Source organism: Pongo pygmaeus, chromosome 1 (genome assembly GCF_028885625.2).
Source record: "Pongo pygmaeus isolate AG05252 chromosome 1, NHGRI_mPonPyg2-v2.0_pri, whole genome shotgun sequence".
NCBI lineage: Eukaryota > Metazoa > Chordata > Mammalia > Primates > Hominidae > Pongo > Pongo pygmaeus.
The window spans coordinates 208,019,279-208,033,278 of NC_072373.2; the positions used below are offsets into that span (position 1 = coordinate 208,019,279).

The 14,000-nt window shown below is 52.0% G+C and overlaps 1 protein-coding gene across 4 annotated transcripts in view; it reads right to left on the reverse strand.

Annotated features, from left to right (window-relative positions):
• The window catches only part of EPHB2 (EPH receptor B2), a 203,393-nt gene that overhangs the window by 133,045 nt on the left and 56,348 nt on the right, over positions 1-14,000 (reverse strand). For all 4 annotated transcript variants that reach the window (XM_054448539.2, XM_054448531.2, XM_054448520.2 and 1 more), the window contains exon 2: positions 269-333. In XM_054448539.2, coding sequence (XP_054304514.1) covers positions 269-333 — 65 coding nt within the window. The remainder of the gene's footprint in view (positions 1-268; positions 334-14,000) is intronic.

Consider the following 14,000-nt stretch of genomic DNA (forward strand, 5'->3'; position numbering starts at 1 on the left):
GAGCACCTACTTCTCAGCCTCACCCTAAGGATTCCACGGGATAAAGGCTGAAAGCATCCAGCCTGTTGTCATGGTAACTGGCTCCATCAATGGTAGGGGATCATGGCTCCATCAATGGTAGGGGATTGGGAGGGTGGGGCTGAGAGAGGCCTGGCTCTGGGCCCTGAAGAGGGCGAAAGGGGTTAGAATATGAGGGGGCATTCGGGCCCTGCAGCAGGGCTTGAGGGATCCTGAGGACCAATGCAAGGTTTGGGGACCACTGACTCACCCCTGATGGAGGATGCACCATCCAGCCCAGCTCAGCAGTCGCTGTAGTGGAGTCCATTAGCGTTTCTGTGGGGAGAGCAAAGAGTCACCGCCCCGCCTCACCTACCAGGCGCTGTCAATCTTTCTGTTGGGCCCTCATCCTTTTTTTTTTTTTTTTTTTTTTTTTTTTAGACGGAGTCTCTCTCTGTCGCCCAGGCTGGAGTGCAGTGGCGCGATCTCGGCTCACTGCAAGCTCCGCCTCCCACATTCCCACATTCAGGCCATTTTCCTGCCTCAGCCTCCCGAGTAGCTGGGACTACAGGCGCCTCCAACCACGCCCGGCTAATTTTTTGTATTTTTAGTAGAGACAGGGTTTCACCGTGTTAGCCAGGACGGTCTCGATCTCCTGACCTCGTGATCTGCCCGCCTTGCCCTCCCAAAGTGCCGGGATTACAGGCGTGAGCCACCGCGCCCGGCCGGACCCTCACGGCGGGGCCCTCATCCTTCTTTACTGAGAGCCCCGCCTACTTCCATTGCCCCAGTCATCTGACTCTTAACTCTCCAGACTGCCTTCGGTTTAGACTCCGCCTCTCTGCTCCATTATCCCTCCTACCCCCACAGCCTAGCCAATCGTCTGATGCCACTCCTCTAGGCCCCGCCCCTCCAGGCCAAGTCCACCCTTACATCATGGTCAGGCTCTACCTCTCGGCCAGTCTAGTCTCACTGACCTAGGTACTGTCCTTCCCTTCCTTTTCTGGACGGGGAGGGTCTTACATCCACTAAACCTGGGGTCTACTGGATGGGTTTCCGAGGGTCTGCCACTAAACCCCTGATATTTTACATCAAACTCTGGGATCTGTTTGCTTTTCAGCTTGCATCAAACTCTCAAAAACTGGAACTTGGGCCTTAGAGGGGCTGTGCTTGTGTCCCAGCTGAGACCTCTCAGTTTCCCCTCCTTGCCCCTCTGGCGCACACATCTTGTCAGTACACTCTCCCTTTCTCTAGAAACCTGGAGTCTTCCATCATGTTCCTATCACTAGGGCCCCTCCCCCAGGGCTCAGGCAACTCTGCCCTCAGGACAGGGTCCCGGGAGTGGAGAAGTGTTGAGAGCAAGCACTGCACCCAGTAGGGGCCAACTGTCACATGGCCTGTGGGGGTTCAGGAGACACGTCAGCACCTGGACCATCTTGGGCCCCACTTGCCTCCCCCGATTCCAGCAGCTGCAGGGAGCCACATGGCCTAGGGGGAAGAAGAGCCACATGGCCCTGGAGACCCCCATTCTCCCCAGGTCAGGTTCAGGACCCCTCTCCTCTACCCCTTCCTTGCCTCTCTGGCTTCCAAACACTTTCTGAATGGAATTGCAATACACCGAATGAATTTAAATGGACCCCTTTCAAGCGTTCATTCAACAAAATATCCTGATGCCCATTATGTACCAGGCACTGCACTGGGCGCCCTGAGAGAGAAAACCGTGGCTAGCAAGACCCCACCATGGAGCAGTTCCTGGTCTGGTAGTGGAGATGAGGTGTAAATATAAATAGCTATGAGAGAGTACGGGGAGAGACCTAGAAGGTCACAGTGACACCACCTCACTCAGTGAGAGTGGGTGAGAGGTATGCTTGCTGCCATTCTCCAATTCTGTGCCCAGGGCAGGCAGCACTCATCAATCCCCATACTGCGGCCACATGATGCTTCTTGCCACAGTGTTCCAGGAAACAAATACGAACCATTTGAGATGCTATCCCTGGTCCAGCCCAACCGCCTCCTTTCGGAGACAGGGCAACTGAAGCACAGGGTTGAGAAGGGGCTTCCAAAGATTGCATAGGAGTTGGTGACACAGTGGGAAGTGCAGGTGTCTTGCCTCCTAGCCTATAAACTTTTAGGCACTTGAAACAAATAGTTTGATGGTCTGGGCTAAATGACAAGGACCAGGAGATTGGGGCTGTGTGCCCAGTGTCCAGGCAGCTGAGAAGGTCCAAATGGCAGATAATTAGGGCTTGAATTATGGCAGGGGTGGAGGGGATAAAGGGTGGGGACAGGAGGAAGCATTTGGCCAGAGGTGACTCCAGTCAGACCCATGAGCTGACAAGAGAGGATGCAGAAGTGTCCCCACGACCGCCTGTGGCTTGTGTCCCTATGCACTGGCATCCCCATGACCGCCTGTGGTCACTGTGTCCCTTTGCACTGGGGGCTGGCACAGGGAGGGGGTGTGGGGTAAGGGTGCCAGGGACGGTGGAGCCAGTGCCAAGGGCATCTTTTTGATGGCAAATTGGAGGGAAGTTCTATTATGCAGCTTTGGAGCTGAAAAAAGGTTCCTTTTCACACTCCGAATGCTACAGATTTTTCTTCCTGGAGAGAACAAGGGCTGAACTTTTAACCTGTTTTCTCTCATTGGCCTCAGCCAGAGACGCGCCAAGCCGGGCTCTCTGCCTGGGCCCAGGGAACAGCTGCTGGGAGCTGTGTCGAACAAGGCAGAGGAGAGACTCTGCTTGGGACAAGAAGAGGGTCGGGCGGGGGAGGCAAGCCCGCCAAGCAGGTGGCCCCATCCCTTGGCTAGATTCCTGGGCTGACCCAGAGGCCAAACACCAGAGGATTCCATGGCCCAGAGAAGGAGGGGCTGGGAACTGACATCCTCATTGTACGGGTGGAAACTTGGGCTCAAGGAGGGCAAATGGCTTGCCAAAGTCACACACTAAAAGTTGGTGCTCAAACTCTGGGCTCCCAAGAAGCTTAGGGCGGGGGCCCCACTATCCCCCTGTGTCTTCTACTTCTCCTGGCCCAAAGCAGTGGGAGGATCTCAGAAGGACTGGAAGTAAATGGGCTGGCTGGTTTGTAGACACAAAGGGAACACGAAGGACATGAAGTTTGCAGATCCCCTTGGGAGGAGGTAGAGGGCCGGCATCTCCTCTGCTCCCTTCTCCTATGCCACTCCTGGCTTTGCCTGGAAGCCTGGCTCTGGGAAACCTGTCACCCCTCTGGGTTGTGGCAGGAGGCAGCACAAGCATGCTCTCTCCCCAACCTGGTCTTTTGCTTTTCAATTTTAACACCTCCCTCTACCTCTGCACAAAAGGCAAGTGAGCAGAGTAGACAGACCTGGGCTCTGGAGGTAACAGAGATCTGGATTCTAACACCAGTTCTGTCCCTTCCTTGCTTGGTAACCAATATCACTTGCCATAAAAGGAAGGAAAATAAACACAGACTATTACAAATGGACTTTTTGAGGCGGGCAGATCACTTGAGGTCAGGAGTTCGAGACCAGCCTGGCCAACACGGTCAAACCCTGTCTCTACTAAAAATACAAAAATTAGTCAGGCATGGTGATGCACACCTGTACTCCCAGCTACCCTGGAGGCTGAGGCACGAAAATTGCTTGAACCTGGGAGGCAGAGGTTGCAGTGAGCTGAGAGTGTACCATTGCATGCCAGCCTGGGCGACAGAGCAAGACTATGTCTAAAAAAACAAAACAAAACAAAACAAATAAACAAACAAAAAACAAATGGACCTTTATTTGTTCTACCTCTTGTTAAGCCTCAGTTTCCTCACCTGGAAAATGGCCAAAATACCTTCCGAGTCTGGAAGTATAGCAGCTTGGAGCCCAGCACAAAGTAGATCCTCACTTAGTAACAGCTGCCGTTTTTAGATGGTGTGCAGTGCTTTTTGGCCCACCCAGTGCCTGCACATACTGCTTCCTCCTTTGGGCTTATTAGGTGCCCCTGAAAGCAAAGGCAGGCCCAAGAGGCTCCAGCTTAGTCTGCCTGGCTTCCCCCACCTCCCAGATATGCCTGCCAACATCTGACAAGCATCAGTCTCTTGCTCCAAGGCCACAGCCTCCATGGAGCCCGTCCCAGTCCATCTGATGCTGCTTTCCCTGGGGTGCCCTGAGTTTCCTCTTTGTTCCTCTCAAACCAAGCACAAAAGTCAAATTCTGTTCTCTGGGGAATCTGGAGTTAATAGTTATTGCCTCAAGAACTTAGTGGGTTCAGGAAACCAAGCTCTGTTTCCACCACCATCACGTCCTTTTTCCACCCTATAACACACCAGACGTCTCTCCTGCAATCCCAAAAATCTACAAAGGGAGAGAACTCATGTCTGCTGAGACCCTATTAGGAGCCAGAATCTCTCACCAACATTCTCACAGCAATGCCAAGAGGTACTTGATACTGTCCCATTTCACAGATGAGAAAGTTGAGGCTTCCAAAGCCTCAGGAACTTGCCCAAGATCACACACCTATTCCACCCTCAAGCTTCACTCCAGTTAGCTATGAGTAGGTGGAGAGACTGGCCGTCTCACTCTGCACAGACAACGTGGTGTTTTCTCACCCTTGTACCTCACACACACTGTTCCTTCTGACCTTCTCACCTCTACATCTTCTTTGCCTGCCCTAATGTTCATCTGTGAAGTCCCAACTTGGGTCACCTCCTCTAGCAAATCCTCTTATATCCATTCTGCCCCAAAGTTCTGCAGCCACGGGTGCTTCAAGATATCCCGACACTTGAAGATATTCTGGGTGGTAACTACCCCTATTTGCTATCATCTCCCAAAGCTCTGCAGTCCCGAGAGGTGGTGCTGGGTCCTGGTCCTGGGATCCCTAAGACCTAGCACAGGGCTTGGCACACAGGCCTCCTCTCCCTATCTGCAAGGCTTGAGCATACGCCAGTGTTCTGCTCCACTAGGGTTGCCCAGGCTTGAGCCTTTCATACAGACAACATCAATGACTTTAGCCATTTCCAACTTCAACCTGTACAATTATTTAGTTACTACTTTTTCTTCCACTTGACTCCTTTTCTTTCTTCAATGCATCTTAAAGAGGAAAAAGCGTAATCATTATTATAAATGGAAAACTAATATCTCTTGCCATAACAGAAAAGAAAATAAACACAGACTACTACAATTAAAAATGTTTGTCTGCAAAGTATGGAACATCATTTCACTTCCCATACTTTGGGAGCTGCTGGGCTCCCTCGAGCTGCTTCTGAAGCTCTGGAAATGTTTCTGTCTCCATCCCCACTGTGACAGTGACAATCTCTCATGCAGGGGAAGCTGTTCTCACTGTACACAGATAATTAATCACCACACTATGTGGCTAAGATCACAATGAGGATGTGCATGGTTTATTGCAGGTTATAGGAAATGAATATGGAAGGAGGGGAAGAAAATGTCAAATTTAGGGATGGCTTCCAGGAGAACGTGATGCCTGCATGGAGGCTTAAAGACTGGGTGAGTGGGGAGTGACTGATATGGAGTGGGAAGGGCACGCTAGGCAGAGGGGAAGCAGAGGCAAAGGCCAGGAGGTGAGCTGAGCCATAGCGGGGTTTGTGGGAATCAAGCGCTGGCTGAAGGGTGGGGCTGGAAGTGGTGGGAGCTAAGAGCTGAGCCTGGAGAGGTTAAGCAGCGGCTGCCCAGGTAGCACAGGACAGGGCCATGAATGGTTAGCAGCTCTCTGAGGCCCCTCTGCTGGATCATCCCTGTCTCCCTACATCCTTGCCTGCCTTGCTGGTGCCACCCACTTCCCACTCTGCCAACTGTGCTGTTTCACCTGCCCTTAGGCCCTCCCACCCTATTGAAATGTTCGGTTCCCACACCTTGGCTGCTCTTAGTGCCCATTTAAAAAAATCCCAATGGATAGATGAAGAAATAGGCTACACAGATTCTCAGCATCCAGGCAAAACCTGGAACTGGGGCCACCAGCCCACAGCATCTTCCTCAGTGTGAAAACAGGGGCCCAGCCATGGGAGTGACTTTGGCCCTATCCCTACTGTACCCACACCCCCTCTCCTTCCTGGAGGCTGCACAGAAGAAAGCAATCAGGAGGCCCCGACTGCCGGGCTGGGGAGGCCCGATGGCCCCTCTGGCTATGTGTGAATGAGCAGTGTACATTTCAGAAATATTTGAACTTAAAGGGGAGACACACTGAAGTCGTTAGCGTTGGGCTGAAAGGAGGTGGCTGCAGGGGGCCTGCCTGCTCTCAGGCTGGAGAGGGTGGTTGCCCCCTATTCTCTGACCCACCCCTAGCCAGCTCTGTCTGATCCCCTCGTGGGCTATAATTCTCTAGGACCACAGATGCTGTTTGTCTGCACTAATGACAGTATGTGAGTGTTCCAAAGTCATGAAGAAGAAACTTTCATTAAGCACCTATACGTGCCAAGCGCTGGCCAGGGCCCTCTAAATGCCATTTCAGGCTCAACCTCCAGAAGTATATACTATTATTAATCCCATTTCACAGATGAGGAAACTGAGGCCAGACAGGAGAACCAACCTGCATAAGTGCACACAGGCAGGGCTAGGACTGGAACCCACATCCATCTATTTTCACAACTGTGTTATTTTTAAGATGCCATGGCCATAGCCTTAAAAAAACAGACAACACAAAACAACAAAGTCATCAGGGCTTGTGTGTGTGCGTTTATCTTCTCTCTCTGCATGGGCCTGTGTGAGAATAGCAGGGGGCAGGAGGAGGGCAGCAGGGGAGTGGGACATAGACTGCCCAGGCCAGAATCTTGGCTCTGGCACTCTCTAGTGTATGACTGCAGGCACGCCAGTTCTGCTTTCTGGGCCTCAGTTTCCCCATCTGTAAAATGGGTCATTGTGAGAATTAAATGACACCATGTAGGTGAGTCCTGTTCATCTGACGTCTCCCAGGGCCCACATGTAGGGGAGGTCTGCATCCACCTTGTTCACCGCTGTACCCTCAACACTGAGAACTAGGCCTGGCACTAGCACATGCATCCAACCTCCACACGGCAGCTGGGTGATGTTCCTAAAGTCCTTCAGAGCTCCTGCTGCCTGAGGGATCAAGTCCTAGCTCTTAACAAGGTTAAGGCCTGCCAAGCAGGCCAGCTAATTACCTTCCAGCCACCGTCTTCCGTGTCTCTCGTATCCAGCCATCCAAAATTTCCTCCTGCTTGCAGAAGGCACTTTACCTCCCTGAACACTGGCGACTTGACCCTTCTAGATTTTTCTGCCTGGAACACCTGACCCTTCTTGCTTTGTTAGCCTGGCTAACTTCTCTTCCAAAACTGAGCTCAAAGCCTCCTTCTTCCTTCTTCCTGGCAGCTGTCCTGACTCCTCCTGCTCTGGCTGGGTTAAGTAACAAAGTCATGGTCATTCAATGAACATCTCCTCCACCCGATGTGTGCCAGGCCCTGAGCCAGGCACTGGAGACACACAGGCAGATCAGCATGCCCTTCCCTCAAAAAGCTCCCAGACTAGTGCCCGACGTGTGAACTTACTGCAGGGAGAGGCGGAGTGAGACGGCTGGTCCCGGCCAGGAGCCAGGAAACCCAGAGGAAGAAGGGAGTAGCTTTGAGCAGGAAATTTGGAAAGGCATCTCAGAGGAGGTGGCATGTGAGCTGGGAGGAGAGGGAAGGGCACGCCACATACAGGGCCCAGCAGAATCAAAGGCACAGAAGTGTAAGACATCGGGGAAGGCTGGGCAATCGTAAAACTGATGACTGGCTCTCAGTGGTGGGCTCCAGGCCAAGCGCTTAGCACTCATTATCCCATTTCATCATTAACTATTTGTGAAGTAAGTACTTTAGGATCTCCCTTTACAGATGGAGAAATCAAAGTCTGGAGAGGTTGTTCAAGGTTTCCATGGCCAGGAAGAGATGGAGCCGGGTCTGCCTCGCACCAAAGCCCATGTCCTTAGCCACTGTGCCATGTTGGAGTGTCCGTCCCGTGTAGTGGGAGCAAAATGCTTCACAGAAGGAGATGGTAGCACAGGACAGGGCGCCAGAATGTGGAGGGCCTCTCCAATGTGGGGCTAAGGAGGTTGGGTCTTCTCCCATAAGCAGTGGGGAGCTATGGAAGATTCTTGAAGAGGGTAGTGATGTGGTCTGCTCTGAGAACCGCTGGGTCACAGAGTGGCCTTGGCAGAGGAAATTAGGCTAGAATTGGGGGCCAGCTGGGGGAAGGGTTGAAGCTGAAGATGAACAGACACCTCGTAGGTGCACCCACGGGTCTTTGCCTACAGAGTGACCAGCGGCCTGCAGCCTAGGCAGCAAACCAGCCTGGCGTGAGACCCATGCAGCAGATGCCAGCCCGGGCTCTTCCCAGCCGTTCCTGTTGCACCCTGTCTGGGGCTGGTGGGGCTGAGGTGGCCTGAAGCTAGGCCTGGCTGGGATCTCATGGCCTGGTAAGATGCCATTCACAGCCTGGAGGCCTGACCCGGACTGTCCATGGTCACAGCACTCTTTTCATGGTCCAAGTTAGAAATTCCAGGAGAAGGCAAGGACACCGACAAGCTTGGAAGAGTCACTTCGCCTCTCTGAGCCTCTGTTTCGTCATCTGTGAAATGGAGATGACAAAATCCTTGCTCTGTATACTTCACTGCATTGTTTTAAGGATCAAAGGAGGCATTGGGAGCCAAAGGTTTTTACAGCATGCAAAGGCTGGACCATACAGAGCCTTAGGGAAAGGTGGTGGAGGCCACCTAGGGGCAGGCACTTCATCGATATTGTCTCATTTACATCCCAGAGCAAACTTACGGGGAAACCAAGGCTCAGAGAGATCAAGGACTTCCAAAAGGCCACATGGCCAGTAAGGAGCAGGGTAAAATTTGATCCCTTTGGTCTGATCCCAGAAGCCACTAGACTATGCTGCATCAGGAAACGGAAGGAAGAATCACTGCTTTCATCTACCAGTGCCCTCGTTGCCAGGCCCTGAGCTAAACCCTCTGCACGCCCTGTAAGGCCCATACCTTTATCCCATTGTACAGATGAGGCTCAGAGATCTGCCCCAAGTCCTATAGCCAGAAAGAAGCCAAGCTGAGATTTGAACCCAGGCCAGCCTGACTGAGTTTCCTGAGCCCTCTCCTCTATAAACATCATGAGAATGGGAGCCCAAGATGGCCTTGGGTTCACTGGCCCAAAGCAAGGCAAGAGGTGGAGACGCCAGAGAAGCCCTCGACTAGCTCCTAGAAGAATGCAGATTTTTTAAAGTGAAATCTACCAACTAGCAGCACGTTGTTTTTCTACCTTGGCCCCCTGCTCAGCCCTCAGTCTCGAGGAAAGAGAACCCGGCTAATGTAAAATCCTTCTGCCTGAGGACTCTCGTAGCACACACCCCTTCTCGTCCTCCCACCGCTCAGAGGCCCTTCTCTGCCTCGGTTGCCTGCTTGGAGCCTGCTCTTGTTTTCTCAGGCCCAGGCGGAGGAGTCCCTGTGACGCCAGCTCCTCTGCTCTGTCCCCTGCCTGCCTGCCGCTGGCCTGGGCATCCGCCAGCGCCGGCCGCCCCGGCTGAAACCCAATCCTCCGGGCCAGCCCGGCTGCTCACTAACAGCGGGCCACATTGTGCAGCCAGGGCTTCGGGAGAGTTTGGATTCGCTGCTTGGGGACCCACTTAACCTCAGCAAAGGACAGGATGATGGATGGGGGTCTGGGATGGGGTTGCTGGGGGTGGGGTGGGTGGTAAATGAACACCAGGGCTTGCTGGGGAAGGGAAAGAAGGGAGGCAGGAACGGGAACAGCCCTGGACACATTAAGCGCTCCTTTAGTTCCCATGACAACCCTGAGGGACGCCTGCTACTGGTCCCATTTTAGGTGACTTGACCAAGGCCACATAGTGAATCAGAAACTGAACCCAGGCCAATCACCCTCAAGCCTTCCCGACACACCAGGCTGCATCTCACAGCCGGCATTTGCCCAATGATTTTTTTAATTTTTAAAGCCTTTTTACTACAATGAACCCACACAGTTTTCACATCTATTCAGTAGGTAAAGAAGTATCATCATGGCAGCTGGCATTACTGGGCAGCTACCGTGTGCACGGAACAATGCCTGCCACGTTAATACTTATCTCCTGAGATCCTAACGGGACCCACTGAGGGAAGACCAATCGTCAGGGCCATTTTACAGAAGGGGGGAGGAAAGCTCAGAGAGGTAGTCACTTGCAAAACGCGGCAGAGCTGATACACCCTCAGGCTGGCTAATGAAGGCAGGGGGCCTGGGGACCCCAGTTGCTTATAGCTGCACCCTTTCTGAGTGGTTCTAAATTGTGTGCATCTCCCTTCTGCCCACTGGACACAGCCTCACTCCACAGTTGGCACTCAAGGTGCTGTTCCTTCTCCTTGCCATGTGCCTCGCCCTCCTGGCCTGCCTAGGACACTTAGACATGTTCATTAAGACCCATCTCAAATGTCTTCTCCTCTGAGAAGCCTTCCCTGATGACCCTGGCGCTGGGGCTCCCAGAGTCCTGTATGTGTCTCCCATCATTATACTTGCCACCTTGTCCTGCAACTTTCTTTTACTCATCTGCCCCTCAACTGGACTGTAAGTGCCTTATAGGCAGGGCCGAGTCTGGTTCACTGTGGTAGCCACCAGCCTCTCTATTAAAACCACCTTACTCCTGATCACCCAGGCCCACCCAGACCTTAAATGCTCTTTCCCACTGACATCATCAGTCTGGGTGTCTGAGCTGTTCCTCCAGGAAATGCAGTCACTGGTATCAAGATGGCTCCACATAGTAGATAATCCAAAGTACTTACTGCGCTGAGCTGTCACACATATTATCTGTTTTGATGCTCACAATGCCCCATGCGATAATTGATTATTGTCCCCACTTACCCACCCACCCATCTATCCATCCACCCACCCACCCTGTCACCCCATCCATCTGTCCCACTCCACTCACCCAGTATTCTACCACCTGTTCATCCACTAGCATCTCACGTATGTATCCATTTATATTCCTACTGAACCAACCTCCCTTCATCCCTTCCTTCCTGCAGATGGGGGAAATAACCTTCAGAGAGGTTAAGTAACCTGCCCAACTTCACACAGCGAGTACACGGCAGATCCAGGAGCTGAACCACGTACTCTTTTAATCACTTTGCGATGTGGCCTCTTAGCTGTTTCACTTTATTTCTAACTGTCCTGTTGCATGCAGGTTTAATCTTATAAGTCACCTCAAATCCTTCTGCATGTGAATGGAGTGTAAATTACAAATCAATAAGACACAGGCCACTGTAAGTCCAAGCTGGGGTCTCTCGGGTTGGAGTCAATTAGCAAGCCTGCTGCAGGACCTGCTGGGACTTGATGTATTTGCCTAATTGGCACTGGTTTCCCCCAGTGAAGGACAATTAACTCAAATCCCAGAACCCAGACCACCCCTCTGCTTCTGGGCAGGGTGTCAGGCGTTTAGCTACATGAAATTTACTGTTTATTCATTCACCCATTGACCCATACGCCCACTCATCCATCTATCTTTCCAACCATCCAATCCTTGCAATCATCCATAAACTATCTTGACATCTGCTCATTCACCCACCTACCTATTTACCCACCCGCACACATCTATATGCTTATCCATCTGCCCGCCCATGTACCCATCCATTCACTTACCCAATAGTCCACCCACCCACACACTCACCTATCCATCCATCCATCTATTCATCGAATCACCCAATCCAAGCGGCTATTTATGAAGTCATTCTGCCATCTTGCCTTCCACTCACCCATCTATCTATTCATCTACTCATTCTCTCATTTACCACATTCATCTGTCTATCCTTACACCACCAATTTATCCACTCACCCCTATGCCCAGCATCCCATTTAGGTTTTCTCCCTTCCTCTGAAGCAACCTCCCTCCCTACCTCTCTTCTTCCCATTCGTCTATCCACTCGCCCATTCATTTACCTGTCCATCCATTCACATCATTCATTTATACATCTATACATCTGCTATCCACCCCTCCCATCCAGCCAGCCTGCATGTGTTGAACACCTACTATGTGCCAGGCCCATGCTGAGTACTGGAGAATCAGGCTGTATGTGGTGGCTCACGCCTGTAATCCCAGCACTTTGAGAGGCTGAGGCGGGTGAATCGCTGGAGCTCAGGAGTTCCAGACAACCCTGGGTAACATGACAAAACCCTGTCTCTACTAAAAATACAAAAATTAGCTGGGTGTGGTGGTGCATGCCTGTAATCCCAGCTACTTGGGAGATTGAGGCACAAGAATCAACTTGAACCCAGGAGGCAGAGGTTGCAGTGAGCTGAGATCTCGCCACTGCATTCCAGCCTAGGTGACAGAGTGAGTGACACTCTGTCTCAAAAAAGAAAAAGAAAAAAGTATTGGAGAATCAAAAATAGATACTATCACTGACTTAAAGAAATTTACTGATTTGGAGCAAACCCTAAGCCCTGTTTGGCTCCTGCCACTAGTTCCCAAGCACTTTCCAAGCTCCACATTCTACCTGTGGATTGGGTCCTTGCTGAGTCTGGCATCCTGGGCTCTGTTCTGTGGCCCTGGAACCTGGCTTCCCTTTGCATTCAGATAGCCTGCTTCACCAGGACCCCATCTGGCCTGTGAATCTGTTGTCCATATCACATTATGGACATGGACATGGCTGGGGCCCATCCCACCCCAAAGAGGGGCCAGTGAATGGTAACTTAAACCAGGTTCAGCCTCACCCCTACCACAGTCCCCTGTCCTACAGTCTGTAAGGGGGATCTCAGACATAATGGGTCCCAGTCTATACGGGGGATCCCACAGCAAAGGAAGAATCCTAACCCTGCCTGGAGGTTAGAGGAGACTTCCCAAGTGAGTAGCAACTGGCTTGAACCCCAAATTGAGTAGGAGACAGCAAGGCAAAAGGAGGAGGGAAAGAGGAAGCACCAGGAGAAGGGGAAAAGGTGTCTCGGGCAGAGAGAACAGCTTGTACAAAGGCCGGGAGGAAAGAATGATCAGGGCCCCTTCAAGAACCTGCAGGAGGGAGAAGGAAGGCCTAGGAGAAAGAGAACTCCAGACACCACAAAGAGTCTTTTTTTTTTTTTTTTAATGGAGACAGGGTCTTTTTCTGTTACCCAGGCCAGAGTGCAGTGGCAGCATGACTCACTGTAGCCTCAACCTCCAGGGCTCAAGTGATCTTCCCACCTCAGCCTCCTGAGTAGCTGGGACTATAGGTGTGATCACCATGCCCTGCTTGCTTGCTTATTTATTTATTTAATAGAGACTGGGGTCTAGCTATGTTGCCCATGCTGGCCTTGAACTCTTTGTCTCATGTGATCCTCCCACCTCGGCCTCCCAAAGTGCTGGGATTACAGGTGTGAGCCACTGTGCCTGGCCTCACAAAGAGTCTTCAATGCCAGGTTGAAGGACTAAGACTTCATCCCTAAGACAGCAGAGGACCATAGAAGAAGTGGCCTGACAGCTGTTGCTGTGTTCTCTTGTGTAATGGATCCATGTTACAGATGAGGAAACTGTACGATCAGAGAGGTATGGAGGGCTTCTCCAGGCCACACAGCTGGTTAGGAGCAAAGAAGAGATTCCACTTTAGGTCTGATGGCTCCAAAGCCCTCGCTCTTTCTGAGAGAGGCTGCTGCCTCGGAGGAGACGTTTCCAGAATGCCTGCATCCCTCCCACAGTAATGCTTGGCTCCAGGACCGCCTCCGCAGCCCTCAGCAGTGTGGATGCAGTGACAGAACACCCCAGGGTGCCATCTCTGCTCAGTGTGACTCCCTGGGCTCTCTTGCCAACCACACCTGGCATCTCAGGCAGTTAAGCAGTCATGGCTCTGCTGGGGCATTTTCTCGCATGTCGATGTTTCTCAGGAGAGCTGCTCAGCGATTTCCCATCACCGTCTTCACCAGAGCCTCCATATCTTCATCATTAGTGACCATTTCTTTCCCACCATTTCCCACTGATACCCTGAGAGGCAATGCCAGCTAAAGAGCCAGCTTCTGGCATGGGCTGGTGGGGCCCTTGACATGGAGCAGGGCTCAAAATTAAGAGAGCCTTTGGGGTGGAGAAGACA